Genomic DNA, 17,552 nt, shown 5'->3' with positions numbered 1-17,552 from the left:
TTATGGGTTGGGATGGAGAGTTATCTTGCACTCGGAAACATTTTGTTTTCTGACTTTGTACTTATCAGGTATGATCTACTTGCTTTAGCGAAAAAAAAGAAGAAAAAAAAGAAAAAGGGAGATGGGTTATATGCAATGTTATTAAGGTGAAGCAGTTTATTCTTTTATTTTTGTCTTGGGTGATCCCTAGCTTTTTCCTTACATAACGTCAGCGGCAAATTATTTGCCGACATTAGTTTGTTTTCCTGTGGAAGCCATCTCCACTTCCGCTACATGGGGTTTTCGGGCCCCCTTCCTCCCCTCACGGTCGGCACCCCGCCCCCGCCCAAACCCAACCCCAACCCCAACCCCAAACCCAACCCCCCGCTTTGCCTCCTTTTTTGGGAGCCTAGTTCTTGCTCTCCGAGGGACTTCTTCGATTTCCTCTCCTCTCTTCCTCCTTAAAACCCTAGTTTCCTCTCCTGATGCCTTAAAACTCTAGTGTCCTTCCCCTTCTTCGGCTTTTCATTCACGTCTCTCATCCCTTAAGGTCTTTCATCCTCCAGAACCCTAGCCTTTCTTCTCCATTCTTGTCGTTTCTGACACAAAAACCCTCGTTTCTTTCTTCCCCAATTCCTCCCTTTCTTCTTTGATCTTGTGAGTTTGGAGACCTGGTGATCATGGCGTCTGGAAAGAGGGAGAACGAGGCTAGAGGGCACGGCCTCGGGGACCAGAATGAACAGGTTGGAAGCTTCTCTACCCGTTTCATTTCTAAAGTTTTTTTTCTTATTTTATTTTTAAAATTAGGTTTTTTTACTTAGCATTTCTTCGGTGGGGGGTGTATCTTTTGGAATCAAGAACAACTCTCTAAATTCATCAGGATATAGATGAAAATAAAATATTTCTTGATATAGCTGGTATTGGTGACCGTGAAAAATTTGAGAATTCTGGATCTTTTCTGTTTGATTTGTGAATTGAGCAGGGAGAATTCTGGGTCTTTTCTGTTTTCTTTTGTGAATTGAGCAGGGTTATGAATTTGACCTATTCAATATTATTATTTTTACTTTTTTTAGGAATAGTAGTTTGTACAGATATATACTGATTCTTAGTGAGATTCTTCTGGGGTAACTTCTAAAATATAGAGAAAATGTTATAAATTGAAAACTATCATGACATTAAGTCTTGTCTTTCCATGACTATCGTCACACACTTACATGTTCCTGTGAATTTTGATGTTGGTCCATGAATTCTTTGTTTTTATTTTGGAAGGTAGAAAACAAAAAACAGAAGGTTAAAAGACCAAAAAACTCAAGCTTCGTTAGGGATAAAACTTGAGGTTTCCCCTGTCCTCGTCTCTTGAGATAGTGTAATTTGCTGCATCTATTGAGTTTATATAGGGGGAACAAAAACAGAATTCAAGCACTGGCCCTTGTAAATAACTTGTAATATGTCCAATTTGTTTTTTACGTAAAGAAACTTTTAGTTGGACCGTATGCTTTTAATTATTCTACTCTAATGTTTAAAATATTTTAGAAATATTAGGATTTGAAAGAGGAGAACCCAAATTGGTATTTGGATCCTTGTTTTGCAGAATGCCAGGATGATACTATAGCTTCTCCTATTGCAGCACATGTCTCTTGAGCATTCTTGTATATTATACGCATTATACCTGGCTGGACTGAGGGAGCATTCTGCTTGAACTGATTCAGGCTCAAGCAGAAATCTTTTCTGGTTTGGGCTTTATTTGGTTCTGATTTGGCCAGACTGAACTGATTCAATCTTTCATTCATTAGTAGACAATTACCAATGCTTTGTCCACTTCCCAGTTAATGATGAACAAATAAGTTAAGAAGTTCCACTATGAAGCATGCCGTACTTTTTATTGAGGAGTAAATTATTGTTGCGAGGCTAAGCTTTGGTTCAACGACAAGGTTACTCCATTGTGACACGGAGGTCACGGGTTTGAAAAATGGAAACAGTCTCCCCGCACGCGGAGGTAAGGTTACATACTTCCGACTCTCCTTAGATCCTATAATGGTAAAAGCCTTGTGCACTAGGCCACCCTTACTATTACCATGCATGTCTCGGTCATGGTCTATCATGTTACAGAATTTGTCATGCCATGTTAAGCTGTACTGAACACAAGCTCAACCATTTGTGGAGGCTCATGTCAAGAAAAATGGGTCCATGTTGGCTTGCATCAGTCCATTCAAATGTGTACACATATACCAGCATATAATTCTTAAACAAGAATTGAGGAGCATGAGCAGAAATCAGATTTAAACTCCAAAATGTCAAATGTAATTCTTAGGGCAATAGTAATGTTTCCAGACTTTGGGAAGATGAATTATGATTCAGTAATTTTTCTTCTGAGATTGAAGTTTAGGATTGTAAGAGTCTTAAGACTAGATTCTTAATTGATAGTTGATATGGTTATAAAGAACTGTTAGTCAGATCTGATTTTGGCTGTCATAAATAGAAACACTAATTTTGTACATATCAATATCATTTTGGAGGTGGTTGATTTTGGAGAAAGCAATTATACATGCTCTTTCTCAGAAAGCCTTTCTAAAGTTTCATATAGTGAAGCTAAATTCTCAGTTTCAAGTAGGTCTATTTCTTGCATATGCTCTAAAAATGAGTGCATCTCATTAGATGCCATGTAATTGGAGCAGTCTTCTGCGTATCTGTGTAGTTGGATCATCTTTTTTGGAAGCTTTGGTTCCACCTCTTTGATGCTCCGTGGCATTGTTTGTATTCTTCTAGGTCATCTTAAGGGTTAGTTGAAAGTTGGGAGACCTGAAAAGAAGAGATAAAAATTGGAAATTGGCATCTTTTGGTATTGTAGGAATTGAGGTGACAGGGATTGAAAAGCCACCAATTGCTGAGGAAGTAACTATTGTCATTTTCCGCTATATTCACTTCTTAACACCTTGTTGGCTTGGGCACATGATATAAAGCTGTAGCAAAAAATCAAAATCTCCTAGGGGATTGGTAATTTCTATGTGCTTGTAAGTTTGGATGTTCTTTCTCCCCTAGAGAACTCTTCATAATCATACTCTTTGGCTACTTATATATATATCTTATTGATATCAACCGATCAGCTAATATTTCTCTTTTACAAGCTTATCTTTAATAGCATTCGTTAATTTAACTATTAAATATTTATGATTTGTCATTTGAAATATCTTAAGGCATTGTTTTTACAGGTGGATGCTGCAGTTCTACATCACCAGAATCAAAGGCTTGTTCAACAGCTAGAGGCCCAGAAAGCAGAAATGCATACATTAGAAGGGAAGTTCAAAGATTTGAGAGAAGAGCAAGATTCTTATGACAAGACTTTGATTTCTGTAAATAAAATGTGGAATCAGGTCATCTGGCAACTGTTTTGCTTATTTCATTTTATTTCTTCTCTTCTATTTTTCTGATACAGTATTTCTAATTGGCATTCGAATTCTTCTCAAAATTATAGTTGGTTGATGATTTAGTCCTGCTTGGAGTACGAGCTGGTGGCGATTTACGTTATTTACAAGCATTGGACCGTGAAGATCTGCGCACAGGTTCTTTTCGAAATTCTATACTTACTAATCTTCACCAAAAATTAGTTTTCATAAGGATGATCTTTTTCCTCTATAATCTTAAGGTGCTTATTGTAGATGGCTTCTTTTTCTCTTTTTACAGATGCACTTGCATCATGTCCTCCGGAGGACACATTTCTCTGTAGGCTCTTGAGAGCTGGCCCTGTTGAAAAACATGAAGGAAATGGAGCCATTAAATATGTTCAAGAAGCCCTTGCTCTTCGCCATTCAGCCACGCTGGATCTGATGAAACATGTCCAAGAGACTATTGCTGCTCGACAGGCTAAAAATGATTGCTTAGCAATGGCTTTACATGGGAAGTTATCATCTGAAGGTCCTAAAAATCTTAAGCATGCTCCTAATTATTCAGATCCCTAGCAAACCAGTACTAATTATCAGCTTGGGCATTAAATCAATAGCTGCCTTGGTTATAATGTTCTTGTAGATGCTATTTTGCAAGTCCAGAAACTTAATGATTACATGGGAGAGGTAGCTAACAATATGCGTCAGGCTATTAATGTTCTCCATCAGAAGCACAAACAATATACAGATGAAATAAACAAGTATCTTGAGAGATATTCAAGGGAACAATCTGAAATAAAATGTCTGTCAGGTACTGAAACACATTCTTCTTCTATTTCTTTTTTTTGAATATCCATTTATCAGCATACTGTCTTAATGACAATTCCATCAGTTTATTTCTGTGACCATGACTTCACAATTCGTTGTCAATGCTGCAAACTAAGGGTCTCATTTCCTATGGAAGAAGGTCTACCATCCAAAATATCCAATGTTTCTAAAAATTTGTTACTATGCTAAACACCCAGTCCTGAAAAGTCAGAGGGTTATACCGTTATAACCTTCCCTTTACAGCTTAGTTTTGGGAATTTAAGAAGAAAGCCACCTACTGGAGATTTTTTCCACCCATTTTATTCTGTCGGTATGCAAAATTCTGTCTCAAATGGAAATTTAATAGAGGCTCCGAAAGCTGGTGATTTGAGCATCACATGGTAAACTTGATTGTACTGCTTACCAAACTTAGGGAATGTATGTTCATGTCATGTAGAATATTCATTGTGCTTGATGTTGTTCCTGTCTCTTTGTTATGCTAAACATATATCTTGTTTATATCTGGGTGATTAAGGTGAGTTGGAAGAAAGCATGGCTGAACTTGAGGAAAGCCGACGCAAGTTGGTTATTCTACAAATGCAGAAACATGGAACATCTGTAATGAGTGCTTCAGTTGCCAATGCTGTAAATGGAAGCGGTTCACCAGATAAACCTGCAGATAGGACTGTGGGTTTGCGGGAGCTGAAAAATTCAGTTGAGGAGGCTAAGGTATCATGAACATTTCTTTAGTCTTTAATTATGGTTTCAGAAAGAAACCTAGCTTTAATTTTTATTTTATTAAAGTTACTTGTTATCTTTACTAATAATTGAAGTCTTTGACTTTTAATTCTTTTGCAAATGAATGACAGACACTGGCAGCAAGCCGTCTTTTTGAACTTCAAGAGGCCCAAGAAAAAAACTTAAATATGTCAAAGCAAGTGGAAGATCTTCAAGTTAGGATCTCTTGGGATACTCTAATTTGCTTTCATCTCAAAACTCTTGTTATTGGCTAATTTCATTATTTTTGAAGTTTACAATTTGAAATTTCACTTCTTTTCTGTTCTTTCTTCATGTATATAGAACAAATTGAAGGATGATAAATACATAGTCACATCAAAACCTTACTCTCTATTAAGCGATAAACTCCAGCATCTTAATATGGAACTTGAGCAGTACAAGGGATTGATGGAATCCTTGCAGGTAACATTGTATTTCTCACCTTTTTTTAAAAAAGTTGCTTAGTTGGTCTTGGATTCTAATTATAACTAGATAAAGTCAGGCAGAGAGGAATCATATGCTGCGAAGAGAGAAAGAATTGAATGCAAAGGCAGAGTCAGCTGATGCTGCAAAGATTTCTCTTAGCACATATCAGGCCAAGATTGAGGAGCTGGAGCTTCAGATTCAGAAGTTTATTGCTGAAAGAAATGATCTTGAAATTAAATTGGAAGAAGCTGTGCAGGATTCAGGTGATAAATGACCCCATTTTTTCCAGACTAGCTTGTGCATATCTTCAAACAGATTCTGAATCTGTTACTGTTCCAGGGAGGAAAGATATCAAGGATGAGATTCATGTCATGGCATCAGCACTATACAAAGAAATGGAAATGTTGGAGACCCAGCTAACTAGGTCTAAAATTGCTGCTCGTGATGCACTTAAATCACGTGAAGATGCGGATTCTTTGAGAGCTGTATTAGATAGGAAGGTATTTACCAATACTTGCTCTTTGTGCTCTAGTGTTATGTTTTGTAGAGGTATAATCTTCACACTATTCTAGTGGTTCTTTTTGAATATATATTTTTGTCTGTAGTTATATAAGTATCTAATATTGAGATCTCTGAGTATTTAACTAGAAGTGATTCTTAGCACCGAATGTGTGACAGAAAGTTGTATAATGTAATATGTAATATAAATTGTTAGTTTCTTTCTCCTTTCTTCTAAATTTTTGAAGTATTCTTTCAATACATTCTCAAGAAAATAGGTATTTGAAGATTTCATAAGAATATTAATTGCTGACTAGAATTTAGAATTGGTTTTGGTATTATTCTAGAATTGATAGATAGGCTTGTTGAAAGCAGGATAAGATCGAAAGTATAATTGCTTGTTGCTGATGGAGACCATACAATAGGCTTATTGAGCTGGGCCTGTGCCTGAGCATTAAATTTGTTATACAAGTCATGCTTGGGTTCTTTCTCATACCTCCTCTGCTCCCAAGTATGCATATTGGGTTGGCCTTAGGTTTTTTATGCCAGATCTTTTAGATAACCAAACCTGTTCTGAATTTTAACAGACATCTTTACTATTCTCGTTGTGCTTTCTGTCAGTATTTTTTGGTTTATTATCTTTGTGGTATCCTTTTGGAATTTCATGGATATTGCAATGCACTTCTGCTTTCTGTACATGGCTGTCTGTTTCTGTGAAAGTAACCTCCTTCTTGCCAACCATCTAAGATAACTTTCTCTGCAACTTGAGACCTTGATTACCATCACTCGTTTTCAAAGGATGATTTTTTTCATATGATTAAATTTTAAAGTTCTTGATGAGGAAATAGGTGGGATGTTTAGATTTCATGCCTGAAAAGAAAGGGCGTCCGCAATCTTAAAATATGTGTTCGGAATGCTTTAACTTTCATATCAACGCAGCAAGATGAAAACAGGCTGGGAAGAATAATGTTTTCTGGACTTGCAAACCTCCTCGAAGAATTTAATAACATAGGAAAAAACAGGATAGTAATCTTCCAATTAAGCATATATCGAGAGAATATAAAGGTATGTATACCAGCTATCATGAACCAACCTTAAAAGAAATTATAGTTAAAGCCTAATATCAGCTAGCTTTGCTACCATTTTGACGTCAGTTATTACCGTACATGATTAATCTATTATGCAAAGAAGTCTTAAATCTGGTTAATAAGGTTTTGATATAGCTTGACCATGGATACAAATTTCCCCTTTGGTTGAGGTCTTCTTAAGGTGATTAGCTATATGCAATAAGCAATGCAGCTAAAGTTTTTAATTATTGCGGGTCCATAAATGTCAAGGTATGCTTATCGGCATTGATGTACAACTAAGCGGACACTGAAGTTATCACTAATCGTTGATTCTTCACATGTTAAGTTTATCAAGGAATGCTGTGTCTCAGCCAAATTTTCCTATTGGCATGCATGTTAATCTTTGATTCAGATATTGTTGTACACTGGCTTATGATGTTGTAGGCCATTTTTCATTGTCTTTTTGCAGAGATATCACATGTCCTCTGAGTATGTTCTCTTCTCTTTAGCTTGGTGATTCATCTGGCTTCTTAGTCTTTCTTGGAGATTCTCCTAAAAGTCCAGTAAATTTTGATATTTTTTCCATCTCATGTTAAGCTTTAACATGTTCTTGTCAACACGGTTATTTTTATGTTATTACCTTACTTGTTGCAACAGTCGAAGTGTCATTTACATTACTAAAAATTCGATGCCTAATGAGCAGCAGAGGAATAATATGAAATGGCCTTTCTTTAACATGTCATCATGATGGGATGCCTGTAATCATATGTCCTCCATTTAAATAGCTTCTTAACTTTTCCGAAGGTGACTAACCACATCACTTATTTCGCCTTTGTAAATTTTGTGTATAATCCAAGTTGATTTTGCGCATGTGTGCATGCATTATTTTATTGTATGTGAGCTTTGACATATTGTAGATTTTTTTATTTCAACCATGCCACTCTTGTATCTTGTATATATATTAAGCTACTGCCTTACATCAGCTAGCAACATTCATCTCTTAAACATCTGTTCTCCAAGCAACAAGGGGTAACCTGGAGAACACAGCTTGTGCACCAAATGAGCTTTTAGGTGCATGAGCCTCTTGTATAACCACATGCATGCCAACCCTTGAATGTGCGTGAATCGAAATTGTTTCATCTTGTAGTTGATTTAATAATGATGATTACTTGCAGTTTCAATTCTGTTTGTCCACACATTAGCTGTAGATGAGCCATGACATGTCCATTACAGCCTCTTAAACTTTGGTCTCTCTCCAAATGAGCTTATGGGTGCATGAGCATCATGTGTAACCATGAACATGTTTTGCCAACCCAACTGTATGGAAATCAAAACTGTATATTCTATTAATTGACTCAATTGTCTAGACATAAGCCAAAGATGAGCCATGCATGCTCATCTTACAACCTAGATATTTTTTGAGAAAAATGGAGATACTCCCACCTGTGCTTTAATTACCTAGGTCCCAATGCTTGGGGATGTGCGGCCTAAGATTCAAATTCAGAACCTCTGGTTGTTGAGCAAAAGAGTGTGACCATTAGGACAAGCCCGCATTCACAAGCTATCTTGATATTTTAACTTTATTTACTTGACCATGAAATGAATGCTAAATGTTCTTATATGGTACGTTTTCTATATTTAAAACCCACAATTGCAAGAATCCACACCTACTAAGGGTATGTTTGGATGATTGGGCTGAAAATTTTATTGGATGCGTAGATTGGGCCAGGACAACCAACAAGATCATAGGATTATAGGTTGGGCCAGGCCTATATTCATAAATACCTAAGAATAGTTTTGGAGTGGGCCGACTCGAATCCCATAAGAAGAAAAAAGGCCCAATCCATGAATCTTATAGGATTTTCAGTCCAATCATCCAAACTGGCCCTAAATTGTTTTAGCCAAGATACGCTAAACTGGTACCTACCGGACCGGTTTGAGACCGGTTCATACCGGAACCGATCCGGTACGAATCGGTCTTTTGTTTATATTTTTGCAGAAATTTTTTTTTTTTTTGTTCACGTCCGTGAGTGGACTCACACGGAGGCTTTAGGGCTGGCCACAGAGTGGCATTTATGACCCGCGCGCGAGGCGGCTCCCCGCGCAGGGCGCTCTGCCTTGAGGGAGCGAGTGTCCCTTTCGGGCCATGCGCTCTGACACCACAGCGTGCGCCGTGCGCGTTGTGATTAAAAAAATGGTACAAGTCGGTATGCGGCCAGTACGCATGCATACCGGTCGGTACCAGCCCGAGACATCCTGGAACCGGTTTCCACGCTGTCCGGGTACCGGTTCCAGGCCGGACCGGTTCGATACGGCCTGAACCGGCCGGTACGGATTGGTTCGGCAGACTATGGTTTTAGCTATGTTACCTGTATCCTTTGATTTTGCTATAAGTACCTCCACCTTGGTGCACTTGGATATGTGTTAGAAGAAATTCTTAGATATTGGAAGGTTCTAGCATTTAAACATGCACCTACATCCAACACATACATATATGCGTGCGCAGACCTATGCATACATGTATGTATGAATGCATGCGTGCGTGCCAAGTACACACTTGAGGACACTTGGACACTTCAGACCCATGCCAAGTGTTTAGGTAACATTGCTGAAAGTACAAACTAGACTTTGTGAAAGATATACTCGTTGCGACTTATCTATATATATTAATATATATGGGTCCAGTGACATTCTTTACTTATATTTAAATGTTCATGTGGCTCTATCGATATGCCTTCACATCATTATTTTCATACTGCCGGTTGCATTCATGAATTACAATTGGTTGTTTAAGTTTCACTTTGATCTTTCAGTTACAAGCATCGTAATTGTGTTATCCTACAATAACTGCTTGCCTGATGAAAGAATCTGTTCTATGTTTCTAGATTAGTGAACACAAAATCTTATCAGATAAATGTGCAGAACAAATGGGTGAGATCAAGTCTTATAAAGCACAGGTATGCCCTGTCTGGCATATGGTTTTTTATTGGTTGTTTTCTGTCCACTAGATGTTAATTATATCTCTTTGTTCTTCTTCTAATTGAATAGACTTTTGAAATTTGAATACAGAATATATCATATATTCTTGGGTCTTTACACTGAAGTGAATGAAATTGCAGATTGAGAAATTGGAAAAGGAAAAACAGGAGTTGCAAATTTTCTTGGATATGTATGCACAAGAATGTTTTGACACTAGGTATGTTCGTAGTTGATCCCATGCCTTGTTCCTATTCGTTGATCTCATTATGTTCTCACTTTTTGCCTTCCTTGCCCTCTTTCATACATGCTAGTGTTTTGTTGAGTCTCTTCTGGCTTCACAATTTCTTGAATGCAATTAATGATGCAGAAAGATCTATACTTATTAGTGTGAACCTTGAAAACTGCACTATTGTTAGCTAGTAGTAAAAGCTCTAGAATTTTATTTCAGCTAATTTAATCATGTCAAGTTGTACCATAGCTTAATAATAATGGTCGAGCTCTCCAGTTTTGTGATCCCTGTGATTCTTTCCTTTGAAGGATCTGGGAATTGTTTACTCCTTGTTTTTACATTGCATACTATGTCATTTAAGTTAATTCCTTCATGGCCACAGCCACTGGGTGCTGCATCATGTACATTTCGTTCTATTTTAAATGATTCCTCAAATCTTCCATGATCATGTTATTTTGATCAGTGCTTGCTAATTTTCTGTGGTTGGTAAAGCAAACATGAGTTAATATATGAAAGATAGAATCACTATATAGTAGTTTAAGAACATGTTGATTAGCTAAGAGGCTAAAATGGTGAACGGCAAAGCTATACTACAAATATTCATAATCACATCAGATACACCATTTAGTGAGGATACCTGGGCTTTAATCCAAGGAAAAGGAGAAGAACAAGGTGAAGCTGGCTATTGCCAGTGATGAGGGGCAGGATATCAGGTTAAGTACAGTAAGAGTATACTGAGCTTTCGTGAAAGACAAGGCGAAAATGATCATCAAAAGAATGTGTTGTATGAATTTCAAGAGGTCGACTTTAGAAGAAGATAGGCTATGTTGACTAAAAGAGACAGGAAACTATAAATGCAAATAATATCTATGTATTTGAGGATAACATGATATTGGTGGAATGTTTCTTTTGATAGTGGAAAAGGGAAAGTACGGGTACACAATGTAATAAGTTCAAAGGCAAATTACACTAAGTCATGCATGCATACAGCTGATTAATTTGGATAGCAAGAATCAAGGTTCACAAGACCAATGCATACCATATCATATTGGTACGGAACTGACATTCAGTACGAAGGGCGTAAAGTGTTGGTATGCTGAATTGACTCCCATACTGGAAGTACAGACATTGTACCAACATGATTCCAGTACGAGGTTCGATAATGAGATTGCAAACCTTGACAAAAATTGGGAGGAGAGGGCAATGCAAGATTCTCATCCTTCTTCGTAGAAGTAGGAAGGGCAGGGCATTGCTTTCAAGGCTCGCACAGTGTGCATTTCTGATTGTGTACTCCAATCACCAGTCTCTAAGAGAGCAAATAGCAAGACCGCACACCTCAAGGAAACTGTGGTTTAAGCCACTAGATTCTCTACCCACACTGTTAAATTTTTAAATAGTTTCACGCAATTTGGCATATGATTAATGGACTATTGGCATGTAATCAGCCAAAAATCGATGGTTACAACTTACAACCATAAAGTGTATGGTGAGAACCATTTCTGCACTTTGAGCAAGGCGATTGTTAATATTGTGGATCATATAATATCTATTAAATTTTTGACTAAAAGTGTGTTGACAAGTTCCCTGTCAAGGGTGAAGTGGCATTATTAGCACCCTTGGTACCTAAGGAACCAGTATGGCACGATACCAGTAACATATCAATGCACGTATGGTAGTTGGTGTTGGCTTTAGCAAAGGGATCTTTAAAACACAAAATATATATTTGCACGGCTTTTCAAGCCTTATATTCCGGCATGTGGGTTTGTACTGTTGTCTATACATAACCCGAAACCTGATGGCATGCTGGTATCTTTTTTTTCTTTTTTTTAAAGCCACAAGCTCAAATGAGTTACCTAATTGATTGAAGAGGATAGGAAGGGTTCAACCATGGCGGCCATTAATGATGATTTCTTATGGTGGAAGCGGCTGCACAACAGGGTATTTTGTCAGGTCTTATAGAGGAGCTTGGGGCAAGTTGATCTTGGAGAAGAGTCTTGGTTATGCTAGCATTGCTGATGGAAGAGGAGGATGATCTGGTGGTGGCAAAATAAGGGGAAAAACTTGGAAGTTCTATTCATGGGGCAATGGCATAGGAAATTGAAGGTGACGATGAAGGAGATGAGGATCTTGATGGAATCGGGGGAGAACAAAGGGACAGAGTTTTGTTGGGGGGAGGGAGGGAAGGGGAAGGGGAAGGGGAGAGGGAGAACTGAAGGAAGATGAGATTAGTGGAATTTAGGAATGAGAGAGACAGAGAGCTGAAGGAAGACGAGATAGTGGAATTTAGGAATTTTGTAAGGTTAAAAGGGTTGATGTCTTTTATATTGGAAATTTTTTTGAGTTTATGCTTTCTAGTTTATTGGTGGTTTAACTCAGAGTCATATATTAATTTCTCTAACCTAGAGGGCTGTATAAAAACAGGATTCTAGTGTGATATATGTAGACATTTAAATTTACAAGGAATACATGTGAAAAGTTCAAATGTAAACATCTGAGAATGAAAAGCCATAGTCTAGTATCAAGAAATGTAGGTATTGCAGTCTATTAAGAGAGAATATCAGGTTTTTATGCAAAACAATGCTGTTCTTTTATATGAGTTGAAATACATGTGAAAAGTTCAAATGTAAACATCTGAGAATGAAAAGCCATAGTCTAGTATCAAGAAATGTAGGTATTGCAGTCTATTAAGAGAGAATATCAGGTTTTTATGCAAAACAATGCTGTTCTTTTATATGAGTTGATGATAAGTATTTGTTATAGTGTTATCATTATTTATATGGTTTATTCAAAAGGATAGAGCATTTGATGGATGACTTTAATCCCAGCGGTTACAACTGCTTGGAGTAGATTTGATGAATATACCTTTTTCAGTTATGTACTTCTTTCTCATTCTTAGTCATGGATCAGAATGAACACAGAGGGGTGCATATATTAAAAGAAAAATTTTGGTTGAAAAGAGGTGAGATACATGGCCTTACACACTCTGGGTGTTCTTATCATATATAGTAGGGATGAAGACACATCTTCTTGTATGCTTTTTAAAAAAAATGAAAAAAGGAATACACATTTGAACAGCTCAAGGAAGATAATGTAATATGAATTTTATTTGTTAAAAGGCTCACTGGAACTAAAAAGCTTGACATGGTTGTCAAACCAAGGTATATCCGAGGAATATGTTGAGGCGGAATCTCCTAGGAGTCAAAACAACTAAGGGCAATGGACCTTAATTTGCAGGTGTTTTTGATGGGAATTGACTTTACAGATTGAACAGTGATAACATTTAAAAATGTGAATAATTTATTAATGTTTCATAGATGAAAAAAGCCATGTAAAGTTGATTTTGGAAAGTAACAAACTGTAAACCGTTATGCATTGCATCTGTATGATACTCTTGTAGTGCTTGTGTGTTTTAAATTTAAAGATAGAAATTATGTGACTTTTATTGCCTGAAATTACTAGAGCTTCATTATAATGCAGCCATTTTGAGCTACATAATCCACTGCTCCCTTCATATAATCATTAATCAAAACCATAAACATCCAGCCTTGCGCCATATATTTGTGATCTTGGTTGTGAATCCTCAAGTTCCACCTCTGATGTAAAAAATAGTTTCATCCTTTTCTGACCTGAATAAAAGTATAAGGAATTTACTAGATAAATAAATTTAAGAAGTTGACATGAAGACCATATGTATATGTACACACCAGGCAATATTTATTTGAATATGTTAACACAACTCAATACTGGTCTATTGCTCAACAAAATATGATAATCTATATATCTTGTCTCTCCATGCGCTGATAGCCAAAAAAGCAATGGATCGGCCGAAACTTTTAGCCCGTGAGAGTAATGCATATTGTTATTTTTTTAAGAAAAAACAATGTCTTTCTTTATATCCTTATGTGAGCGCTTGTGGATATTATCCTATTGTGGTGCTACATCTTCATTTTAAATTTGGTACTTCTATACAGATTGATTATGTTTTCAAGTTAAGAAGTGTTTTGACCCTATAAAATTACAGGTGCAATTGATTTGAATCCTTCTGATTGTATACAGAACCATAATGGAAATCAAAGAATCAGAACATAGAGCTCGTGCGCAAGCTGAAATCTTGAAAACTCTACTGGATGAACACAGTCTTGAATTGCGAGTGAAAGCAGCAAATGAGGCTGAGGCAGCTTGCCAGCAAAGGCTTTCTACTGCTGAAGCTGAAATAGCAGAATTACAGACAAAACTAGATGCTTCTGAAAGGTTGGATGTCTGCTTTTATTCACTTACAGCTAAGTTTATTTCGATACAATACTGCAAGTACTCTTGAGCATCATAACTATTGCAGCTTTCTTCCTACGTGGAACTTTTATGCTATATCAGTTACTTTAGCGTTAACTTTTTAATGGTACCAATACAGTAATTCAGATGCATTATAATAGTTGATGGGTTTACTGAATTGTGGTTTCTAGGCTCGGAAGTTGAAAAAGAATTTCGTGGATTTTTTTTTTATGGCTAAGTTTCAATGGACTGAAAAGTTCCTTTGAAGATAATAGTAGCTGTGCATTTTTATTGCATAGGATCATTCAGTTTCCAGTGAAATGAGCAGACCATATGCTCTTGAACTCTTTCATAGCGATTAACATTGTCTTTACAGAGATGTCTGGGAGCTTAAAGAGGCTATAAAAATCAAAGATGCAGAAGGAAAGGCATATATTTCTGAAATCGAGGTTGGGCTATGCTAATACTTTGTTCCTTTGTAATTGCACCCCTTCATGTTGTTATGTATGCATTTATTTTAAAAGAAATCCCAATTTCCAGACAATCGGTCAAGCATATGAAGATATGCAGACACAGAACCAACATTTACTTCAACAGGTTGCTGATAGAGATGATTACAATATCAAGGTTTGTGGCTTGTATTGATTCTCAACTTGTTTCATTGTTTACTAGTCTAGATTTGCTCAAAGCAATCACTTTGTGAGTTGCATTTAGTAATGTTTATGTCCTCAAGATATCTGCACTTTGATATACCATTGAATTACAGCTATTTAATAGTTAGCAAACTTTGTCCTTTGTGATTAATGTGATGATCTCAGGCTTGCATCGCCAAGTTTTAGTAACTGGTCTATTCTATATTGCGTCATACCATAAGACTTGTCCCAGGGAAGACTTGGTACGATGCAAGAGGCACATCCTTTGTATTACTGTATCACGTAGGATCAAATCATACATTATATGCTTATGAGAAGCTCATATGTCACATACCAATGGCTTACCATAATTTATTATATCAATCATAGGATGATATGAAGCCTTTGGCAGAGGTGATTTCAGCCTTTTCTAGTTGCAAGCTAGCATGCACTTATATTGCTTCCTGCTTCCTTGTGATGTCAGAGTTGTTCAATGACAGTCAGCATATCCCTCGTTGCAATTAGCATATAATATTGAACCTTGACATTTTTTTAAGTTTTTTCTTTTAAGTCCAATGTTTAAGCAATTCACCAGTGCCCTGGCTCTGCTTTATACTTTGATGTATGCCAGCTGGTATCGGATAGCGTGAAAATGAAGCAAACCTACAGCTCTCTTCTCTCTGAAAAGCAAGCCAAAGCAAAGCAACTCCAACAAATAAATGGATCGCTCGAGTTTTACAAAATGAAAGTTGCTCGTGGTGAAGAGCAGGTGCTCTTTTTTGCGTACCTTTCTTTTCTTGAAATTTTACTCTCTGGTCATGCAGCTGTCTGACTATATCATACAGATGAAGATATATGTTGCCCAAGCTTGTAAAGCTTCCCTGGAAAATAGGCACCTTTCAATCAATCTGGACAAAGCTACAGTGGAGTTAGCTGATGCAGAGAAAGAATTGATGTGGCTTCGATCTACTTATGATGATTCTCAGAAGGAATATGAGCGAAACCAGAAAAGGATTGCTGACTTGAGGTTGGAGTTAGAGCGGGAAAGGTGCTTTTGCTTGTTTCAGTTAATTTAACGTGGTTTAAGCTCATAATTAACTTGCATTCTGCTCTTTATCCCTCTATTTGCCATGCCTATCTTTAATCCAACTAATCGTAAACTCAGAAATGAGAGGAAAAGGCTTGCAGAAGAGCTTGAGGAAGTGAAAACTGAAGTTATGGAGATGAGCAGTGAGAATGAAGAAACCACAATCCAGAAACTTCAGGATGAAATCAAGGAGTGCAAGGCCATTCTTAAATGCGGTGTATGTTTCGACCGTCCCAAGGAGGTAATATGAGAGAATACGTCGTTAGATGTAAACAATCATTTATCATTGGATGTGCTTTTCTATTTTATGCAAATGTGGTTATCATATTTTTGATGCACTCGTCAAATTATAGAAAACATGTATTTCGGTCAATTTTTCACTCCACAAGTTAAATTTCGGACAATCGTTATTGCTGCTTTGGATGGTAAGCAGTATCCTTTTGAAAGAAATGGCGGAGAAGATGGAAGAAAGTTAGAGAGTGCATATGATGGGTTTTCAATCTGTAGACGGAGAAGTGTGTCCTATTTCTTTCTCATTGGTCTAAAATTAGTTGCTCGATTTTTTTTGTTTGCAGGTTGTAATTACGAAGTGCTTCCACCTATTCTGCTATCCATGCATCCAGAGGAACCTGGAGATTCGTCATCGTAAGTGTCCTGGGTGTGGCACCCCATTTGGACAAAGTGATGTCCGTGAGGTGAAAATATAAACTTTCTGAGAGGGCATATCTTTTTCTGCTCCTTCCTCTACAGTATCTGGACCTCATCTTGTGATACGGGTGTCCGGCATCTCTAGCTGACCATGGGCAGGGCCTCTGGCCTATACTATATTTCTTTTTAGTCGGACTTTGGACTAAGTTTACCCAAAATTTGATATTTTTCGTGCCGAAGCTCGCCCATGATCAGCTCTATGTCTGCTTTTGTGTTGCATATATTAGATAATAGTTTTATATAAACGAAATATATACAAAAGAAAATGCATAAGTAATTCTATAGCACTCGGCAACTGTTTGGCCTATGCTTAAGCCTCGAGAAGCTTCCTAGTTGGAACATTCTATCTTGATCACCTGAGTTTATCTGATTGAATGAAGTAGATTGTAATCTAAGCTTATTGTTGGTTTTGCCCACCTGCTTTTACTTCGCATACCATGAAGAATGTCTGAGGGAAGAAAAAAAAGGTTTGAGGACTCGAGGAAGGTGATGCTACGAAGTTTAGAGCCTCATCATCTTTGAAGTAAGTGGAGGTGGAATCCTGGAAAGGGCGGAAACATCATAGAAGTGGTCTACTCCGACTAAAGCAAGACTTACCATGCACAACTATCGCATCAGCGTGGGAAAAAAAAAACCCGTAGCGTTCGTTGTTCCCGTTCCATTGTTTCGTCGCATGTTTGTTGCTTCCGTCTCTGCATAAAATCTTAACAGGAA

The 17,552-nt window shown here is 37.2% G+C and overlaps 1 protein-coding gene across 2 annotated transcripts; it reads left to right on the top strand.

Annotated features, from left to right (window-relative positions):
• Nucleotides 1-331: 331 nt before the first annotated feature.
• On the top strand, nt 332-17,210 carry LOC103712920 (E3 ubiquitin-protein ligase BRE1-like 2). Of its 2 annotated transcripts, none has more exons than XM_008799634.4 (19): nt 332-722; nt 3,189-3,350; nt 3,452-3,539; nt 3,661-3,891; nt 4,003-4,170; nt 4,702-4,895; nt 5,036-5,119; nt 5,247-5,366; nt 5,446-5,632; nt 5,709-5,869; nt 9,820-9,891; nt 10,054-10,130; nt 14,199-14,393; nt 14,788-14,860; nt 14,952-15,038; nt 15,675-15,812; nt 15,889-16,091; nt 16,209-16,371; nt 16,706-17,210. In XM_008799634.4, the coding sequence occupies exons 1-19, from the start codon at nt 660-662 to the stop codon at nt 16,835-16,837; spliced, it is 2,598 nt and encodes an 865-aa protein (XP_008797856.1). In that variant the 5' UTR covers nt 332-659; the 3' UTR covers nt 16,838-17,210. The 2 variants fall into 2 exon arrangements, with proteins under 2 accessions (XP_008797856.1, XP_038983052.1); XM_039127124.1 differs by having other exon boundaries at nt 3,174-3,350.
• The last annotated feature ends 342 nt before the right edge of the window (nt 17,211-17,552 follow it).

The sequence above is a fragment of the Phoenix dactylifera genome, chromosome 6, assembly GCF_009389715.1.
Source record: "Phoenix dactylifera cultivar Barhee BC4 chromosome 6, palm_55x_up_171113_PBpolish2nd_filt_p, whole genome shotgun sequence".
NCBI classification, from domain to species: Eukaryota; Viridiplantae; Streptophyta; class Magnoliopsida; order Arecales; family Arecaceae; genus Phoenix; species Phoenix dactylifera.
Note: the sequence above shows the minus strand (reverse complement) of the source record. Positions and strands in the feature narration are given on the sequence as shown.

What these genes read in the sequence shown, in the direction of transcription:
- LOC103712920 (XM_039127124.1), top strand. Translation starts at nt 660, where the DNA reads ATGGCGTCTGGAAAGAGGGAGAACGAGGCTAGAGGGCACGGCCTCGGG. An exon ending in TGAAATAAAATGTCTGTCAG is followed by an intron (nt 4,171 to 4,701) that starts GTACTGAAACAC and finishes TGGGTGATTAAG; the next exon opens with GTGAGTTGGAAGAAAGCATG. An exon ending in TTGGAGTTAGAGCGGGAAAG is followed by an intron (nt 16,092 to 16,208) that starts GTGCTTTTGCTT and finishes TCGTAAACTCAG; the next exon opens with AAATGAGAGGAAAAGGCTTG.